Below are 7,723 nucleotides of genomic sequence, written 5' to 3' on the forward strand. Positions count from 1 at the left end.
CATTAGTTTTGGCCGCCAGGGTTAGATTTGTCTAAGAAAAACTGGGGAATCTCAAACCCACTCAGCATCTCCAGTCACGTCCCCCAAATGGATATTTGGGGGACCACGAACAAGAAATGGAGAAAAAAGCTACCCAGTCGCGTCTTGCAAAACTAAATAGAGCCTCATTTATGGTCTAGCGTCTGAGTCTCTACCGGGGATGCGGGACACAAAAACAGCATCCACATGCATGCAGCCCCTAGTTCCCGCATGCCATTATCTTTTCTCACACTTTTTGTCACCTACTTTCCCGCGTGGGGTGGTCCCCTCTATTAAAGTGCAAGCATTTGGACCTGTTTGAGGGACACAACTGGGAAGGGCCACTTTTTTTATATAGATTTTTGGTATTTTTTTATCCAGCGCTATCTCTAAACGCGCCACAAATCGTCGTGTCGAACGTTTTTTGAGGGACGCGACTGGAGCCGTCTTTTCAAAACATTTATGGCCCTTCGTCCCCTCACATGACTATGCAAACCTCAGCAACGGTCTCGTCCTGCCTCCTCCCTCTCTCTTCACATTACAAAGGCTTAAAAGTGGAGCGAGAGATTCCTCTCACTTTTGCAAACATTCTACCATTTCAACTCCAAATTCCGCTCTCACCTTCCTGTGTGATCAAAAGGAGTACTTGCATATTGGTACGCCTACATTTGTGTTTCTTCCTTGCCGTACTCTAAACTGTGCTCCTGATTTCCGAGGCATACAAATCGGAGTATGGAGGACGGCGGCCTGTGTAAGCTCTTTGCCGACGACTGTGAGTCCTGGCAAGCAGCGTCCGTAGACGCGGACGACCTGGTCGGCATTCTCGAGACGTGGGAGGAGTGCATAAACGGCCTCGGCGGCGGCCGAGATAGCGTTGTGCCCGGCGCTGCTGCGGCGTTTAGCCGCCCGAGCAGTGTCGCCGTCGTCGGTCGTGACGGTGCAGTGGCTAGCGCCATGTGTGCGAGGCCGACGCTGGGCGCCAGGCGCCGTGAAGCCGATGACGAGAAATCTAAAGGAGCTCCGGTGAGGAAGAAGACCAAAGGATCGACGTCGGCTGCGATGGTGGCTACAGCGGTAGATGACACCGTGGACGAGGGAGCTGCGAAGATGTGCCACATCACGGTGGAGCGCAACCGGAGGAAGCAGATGAACGAGAACCTCGCCGTGCTACGCACTCTCATGCCTTGCTTCTACGTCAAGAGGGTACGTATGTTACATAATGAGCATCGTTCTATAGAGACTTAGAGAGTACATGGCTTTCGCAATTGGTTGGTTGAGGTTATTTTGCTAAGCTCATTAAGCTAGCACCTGATAGAGTGAGAGTGATATTATACCTATATATATCTTGCATTTTCCTTTTTGAAGAACGATTCTCTAAATACGTGCATGTTACTTTACTTGGCTACTATAGTAGAGTACTAGCTAATAACTTCAGTTTCGTAAAAATATAATTTCCTCCCTGAGGTAATTACCTTCCCCCTCTGATGCATAGTTTTTTTTTCTTGGTTTTAGTTTAAATTTGAATTAAAACCACGAAAATGATGAGGAAGTATCTTTCAGTATTCTAATGTTGGATTTGGATGAGTACCGCAATCAACACTATTCTGTTAATATCTTGAAGTGATAGCCAACACCGACTGCTAAACACGGCCGGGTTCACTTGTGCGCCCCATATGCTTCATGCCTTCATCCTTGCATTTACTTGGTTTTGTGGTGCAGCAATTCAATGATTGGTCAATGTACAAGTTTGATATATGCAGACGAGGTTGTAGCGTACTCCGTATATATAGGACAAAAGTACCAATAAATTAAACCCCGCTGTTGCCGCATGCCATCTGGAAGTAGCATACATAGCTGTAGGCTAGCATCAACTGCGAGAATCTAACCACCCAGATCCATGGTTCGTTAGCTAGCCATGCATGGACGGAGCGTGCATGTGAAGAGAGAGAGAGAGAGAGAGGTCGGAGCTGAGTCCCTCAGCTCCTTTTCTTCCACCTCTAGATTCTCACTTTTCTCACAGGAATTGATAAGGTGGACAATGGTTTGGTATCAGCTGTCTTACACTGCCAGACGTTTTCTCTCCGTTCTCATTGTCAAATGAACATGAGAATTATAATGCCTTAAGTAGGCTGACACCCGCACACACCCAGGCCTTAGTTACCGAGTGAAATACCGCGGTTACCGGCCAGTAAACGAAATTCGCAGCCCTCTCTGGCAAATGAGTTAATCATCCAAAAAATCTCATTCTTGAATTTGGATTGAATTTTGGTTGGTTGGTTAGTCCAACCTAAGACGTATATGTCCCCCCTTAGTTTTATAACCCAATAATGCTGGACCTATGGAATTTCTTGTTACGGGAAGTTCTACGGAAGGACGTGGTGGCAGCTAGTTCGTGGAAATCTGGTTTCGTTCCGTGAGTTTAGGAAGGTGGGTTTTGGGACTAATCACCAGGTCAGCGCGTAAGTGAGGTTTTGTAAAACTGAGCCCGTAGGTATAGCATTACTGGTTATAACCCCATGCACCAACTCATTTGTCCGAAATTTTCGCTCTCTCCTCCTCCAAACCCTATTTTCAATTTCCTTTTTGACATTTTTTAGTTCAAAATTCAAAGTTTGTTTGAGAATTTCGTCCGGTATTTGACCGATTATCTGTCGTAACCATTGTTACCGAAAATCTCGGTCCCCTCCAAGTTTTTTTGTTGATGAGAAAAAATTAAAATATGTTAGAGAGCTAACAAACTTACAATTGCAGGGAGACCAAGCATCCGTGATTGGAGGGGTGGTGGACTACATCAAGGAGCTGCAGCAAGTGCTTCACTCGCTGGAGGCGAAGAAGCACCGCAAAGTTTACGCCGAGCAGGTGCTCAGCCCGCGTCCAGCAACGTCAAGGGCGCCGAGCCCACGGCCACCACCTCTCACTCTCAGCCCGCGCCCGTTCATGATCAAGTCCATGCAACGGCCGCTCAGCCCGAGGCTCGCCGTGCCGATAAGCCCCGGCACGCCGACCCCGGGCAGCCCGTACAAGCCCTGCCTGCCGCACCTCAATGCCTACATCTCGCCGGCCATGACGCCCACGACGTCCTCCTCTTCGTCCTCGCACGCATATGATATCGTGCCGGTGCCGCGGCCTTACCTTCCCACCCTAGACAGCATCGTCACCGAGCTCACCGCGGCCAGGCCCACGGGGATCCTCCTCCCTGACGTGAAGGTGGAGTTCGCCGGGCCGAACCTGGTGCTCAAGACCATGTCGCGCCGTGCGCCGGGGCAGGTGCTCAAGATCATCGCCGTGCTCGAGAGGCTGTCGCTCGAGATCATCCACGTCAGTATCAGCGCCGTCCACGACGCTACGGTGCACTCCTTCACTATCAAGGTATAACTAGCTCTTTTGAATGTTGATGTTACTTCCTTTGTTCTGTTAACGTTGCAGCTAAACACTGAACACTATAGTTACATACACAAGCACCAAATATAAGTACACTTGTGTAAAGTAAAGCATGATTCAGTTAGAGAGATCAGCTAGCACAAACTATACATGGGAGTATGGGACTGCACTACACATATTTGGTCTGTTCATTTGGTGTGATAGAAGCTTTTTATACAACGTACATACAAAATCTCCCTGAAATAAGCATGGATGCTGGTCTGTTCATTTGGTATGCCCCCACCAGACAGTCTTTCGACCTAAATTCCTGCTCACACGCATACTTTTTAACACCAATTAATCAGACATAACAGTTCGATTGTGGACCTCTTAGCCATCGGACCTACGTGATGGTGGGGGCATACCACTAGACAGATTGCACTGTTTTTGAAACCTGTCTGTGGTTTGGCCACTTGTTTGTCTGTGTAAAACGTTATGCAGAACTGTTTCGATGTTTCGTTAACTTTTGGCCTATAAAACCATTAGTACTTTCGGAGTAGTTAGGTCAGATGACTCCTGTGAGCCATCTCTCCTTTCTTTTGTTGCTAGACTTGTTCTTTGTCGCGCTCTTTTTTATTTTAGGGCATCTTCAATGGGCTGACCCACCGTTTGCGTTCGCTGGGCCGAAAAATGTGTCTGGTACCACCTCCAGCGGGGCGATGCAAAGTGACCGGACCGTCCGTGGCGATGCAAACCTGGCCTAAATATGCGTCAGGTTTGCGTCTCCGTGGACGCTGCGCGCTCGCGGAAAGTGTCCACGTTCGGTGCATCCAGGTCCGGTCGGCAGTGACTAGGTAAGCAAAATATATTTTCATTATTATTGATTGGCCAAAAGGACCATCTTTATAAAGATGGTTAGTCGAGTTAACCTAAAACTACAACGGCCGTACCTACTCGCCGTCGCGTGGCCTACCACGGCCTCGATTACTCGTAGTCGCGCGGCCTACTACTAGCCGCCAGAGTGGCCAGCGCCGTCGTCGAAGCGGGAGTTCTTCACGCACTCTGCGCACCGCGCACGTCGGCGATCGAACGTCTCGTCCTGCCGCATGTGGCGTTCGAGGGCCTCGGCCAGGGAGGAGTCCCACATGATTCTCCTGGACATAGAGTTGGCCTCCGCCTCCGCCTCCGCCGCCGCCTGGGCTGCCCCCGTCGCCTGGGCCGCCGCCGCCTCCGCTGCCACTGCTGCCTCGTTCTCCTGGGCTGCCGCCTGCAACCCCGCCAGCTAGGCGTGGAAGCGGGCCCTGTCCCTAGCCGCCTCCGCCACCGCTTCATCCCTGGCGGCGATGGCGCACGTTAGCTCCCGGTTCTCCTGCTCGACCCGCACGGGAGAAGGGCCCCTACGCTGGAGCGAGTCCAGGTCGGAGCACATGTACCCCCGAGCCATGGCGACCGCATAGCTGTGGGCTTCCTCCTCCGCTGCCCAAGCTTGACGGCGCAGGGTGTCCCCAGCCAGGGTCTCGAAGGACGTGACCAGAACGAACTGGTCGCCCGCGCACTCGAAGCGGTCGGGTACGGGGGCATCGTCGTCGGTGATGTCGGGGATGACGGCTTCCGCTGGTGGGGCTGCCGGAGGGGTCGCCATCGCCGCCCGCGCCTCCGCGAGCGCCACCCTGGCGTCGGCGAGCTCGGCCCTGAATCGGCGATTTCCCCCTGGTCGTCGCGAGGCGCCCTTCAGCGCGCTATGCCGCCTCCGCCTCCGCCTACGCAGCCACCGCCGCCTCCAGGTCCAGCTGGTCGTCCTGAACAGTGGCGGCGACTAGCTCCTCGTCCTCCTCCGGGTGGACGTGGCGGCACATTTAAACTACCTGATCCCAACTAAGGTTGTGCTCGGCCATGGATGGATGCTAGGGTTTAGCTTGAGGTGTGCCCGTCACCTCCGCCGGTGTCCAGCATATATAGCAACGGCGGGGCGGGAAACGGCGTTGCCGCGCAGGTCGTTTCCCACGTGCGCGAAACGCCGGCGAAACTTGCCAATGTATTGGGCACGCGCGGGAACGACCGTCGTCGCGCGGGAACAGTTAATCGCCGGCGGCAGTCCTCGACGGGACGTAAAACGCCATTAATGACCTTGACGCTGCTTCCGCTAAAAAAATGAGTCCGCACCGCTGGAAGTACCCACGATGTAAACGGTCGCCCTGGGCCGCATGGCGTCCGCGGGCCGATGCAAACGAACACAATCGGACATTTCGGACATCTGAAATACGTCGGCCCGTTGGAGATGCCCATAGTACGGCCCGTATACCTAGACTTTGGTATGTTATCCTGTGATGATGGAACCAGGCTAGCTAGCTATAGCTCTGGAGGCGTATGAATAAAAAATAATTGCATATTTTACTATATCTACATATTTTTATGCAATTGCTTTAATTGAATTGTGATTTCAGGGAATATATATATGTGATACCGATGGTTATTCACTATTTATCAGTAAACGTTGCAAAAGCTAATAAATTATATTCATAATTTACCCCGTCTATTCTTTTATAGGGTGTATATTATTTTTGTCAGAAGTCAAACTTTCCTATCCCTTGCCTAGTTTTTAGAAGTAAAAAAATATCAGCATCTACAATATAATGCTTGTATTGTTTATAGAACTTGGTTAAAGATAGTAAAGTTTAACATTTTAAGAAACTAAATACCTTATAAATATGAGAACAAGTGTAAGTAATATGTTAGGTTTAAATATGAGAACAAGTCTAAATACCTTTAGAGCTTACACAACATGTATCCCTTCTTTTTCCGAAATTTGAAAATGTGATTTCAAAACATCAAAAGGATCTGGAAAACATTCTAGACGTAGATAATGATGCACGCTACCAATATACAAAATCTCAACCCAAAATACCTTATTTTCTACGCTTAACAAAGATAAAATCTGACATAATATGAAGGTTTGGAATTTTGCACTGTTCACTACTTTAGATGTTAAATTTTATCATTTCTTTGCTGCAGTCTAAAGTAAGGGTATTTGGAGTTGAGATTTTTTTCAGGTTGGTAGATTATATTATTTCGTACATCTAGATTTTTGCTCTTGATTTTTAAAATTCAAACTGTTCTTTTTGAATTGTTAAAAATGGACTTCATCTCACCGTGCTCCAAACGTCCGAACTCGCTAAGTACTAGCTAGTACCGTGTATATGGATGTTAGCTAGCTAGGAGCCTAGGATGGTCATTAGGCCGGGTAGCGGTGGTCTCACTTTGGTAATGGGAAAATGACTCAATAGTTTTTTCTCTACTTATTTATGAACAGGTATTCAGGATACTGTAGCATATATTTGAGTGTGTTTCAGACTTCCAGATCCTGATAGTATGCGCCTACAGTAACAGGGTATATTCAGATCTCTGATAGAAATAATGAATTCATAGCTCATAGGCAACATGGAGATGAGAGTAAGCTAGCTAGCTACTAGTATATAGTAGTAGTATGATCATTCTAGTAGCTTGTACGTACAGTTGTTTGTACACTATAGTAGCTAGCTGTAGGAGCTAACTAAAATTTTCATGTTTTTGAAACTTGGCGCTAGCAGGACTACACTAATTTGATATTGATCGGGGCTAAAAAAATTTTTGCTAATGATCCTGACCTAATTAACTAATGGTCTTGTGAATTTATGTGCAGATTGGAATCGAGTGCGAGATTAGCGCCGAGGAGCTGGTGCATGAAATCCGGCAGACCTTCTTGTGACGTCGTTGTACGGTTTGCAATTGCATCCTTGCCTAGTTTTAGTTAGCGTAGAGCTACTCAGTGTTGTCGTGCAACTGCATGTGTACATGTGCCAGCTGCAAGTATATAGTGGTAGCTAGATTGTTTCAATGTTGCTAGCTGCAGCTTTTCTTGTTTCAATGCCTAGGTATAGATGCAGAATTTCCCGGATTGTTACTATCTTGATTTCTGAGTAATATGTGGATGACCTTTTCTCTTCTGAAATGGATTTTGCAATGGAGGAATATATATTCGTTACAACTAGCAATAACTAGCAACTAGTATAGATCATATTATTGCGTATGGGCTCTACATGGTATTATAGTATAGCCTCTACATGCATTGCCGTCATCCCTATTGTCTCTTTTTTGTTAGTCGCAAAGTCATCTCTTCATCATGTTCATCACCAGTGTATATCTTGCTTCGTATTCTGCACCACCTACCGCCTCGCTGGTCCATTGCTCGGCCATACGCAACAACACCTTGAAGCGTGAAGGGCATGAATGACGAACTTGAGCATCCACCTATATCAATGAAGTTGCTCCGGGTCTTTGCAGCTATGACACTGTACCTCACGGGAAA

At 48.3% G+C, this 7,723-nt stretch overlaps 1 protein-coding gene across 1 annotated transcript; it reads left to right on the plus strand.

Annotated features, from left to right (window-relative positions):
- The first annotated feature begins 608 nt into the window (after positions 1 to 608).
- On the plus strand, positions 609 to 7,388 carry LOC127338770 (transcription factor SPEECHLESS-like). The gene is made up of 3 exons (XM_051364759.2): positions 609 to 1,221; positions 2,770 to 3,387; positions 7,058 to 7,388. Exons 1-3 carry the CDS (start codon positions 751 to 753, stop codon positions 7,121 to 7,123), a joined length of 1,155 nt encoding a protein of 384 aa, XP_051220719.1. The 5' UTR covers positions 609 to 750; the 3' UTR covers positions 7,124 to 7,388.
- Positions 7,389 to 7,723: the final 335 nt, after the last annotated feature.

The sequence above is a fragment of the Lolium perenne genome, chromosome 6 (genome assembly GCF_019359855.2).
Source record: "Lolium perenne isolate Kyuss_39 chromosome 6, Kyuss_2.0, whole genome shotgun sequence".
Classification (NCBI taxonomy): Eukaryota; Viridiplantae; Streptophyta; class Magnoliopsida; order Poales; family Poaceae; genus Lolium; species Lolium perenne.

Coding starts and splice junctions, on each gene's coding strand:
- LOC127338770 (XM_051364759.2), top strand. CDS start 751: ATGGAGGACGGCGGCCTGTGTAAGCTCTTTGCCGACGACTGTGAGTCC. Junction 1,222..2,769: donor CTTGCTTCTACGTCAAGAGG/GTACGTATGTTA, acceptor TTACAATTGCAG/GGAGACCAAGCATCCGTGAT. Junction 3,388..7,057: donor TGCACTCCTTCACTATCAAG/GTATAACTAGCT, acceptor ATTTATGTGCAG/ATTGGAATCGAGTGCGAGAT.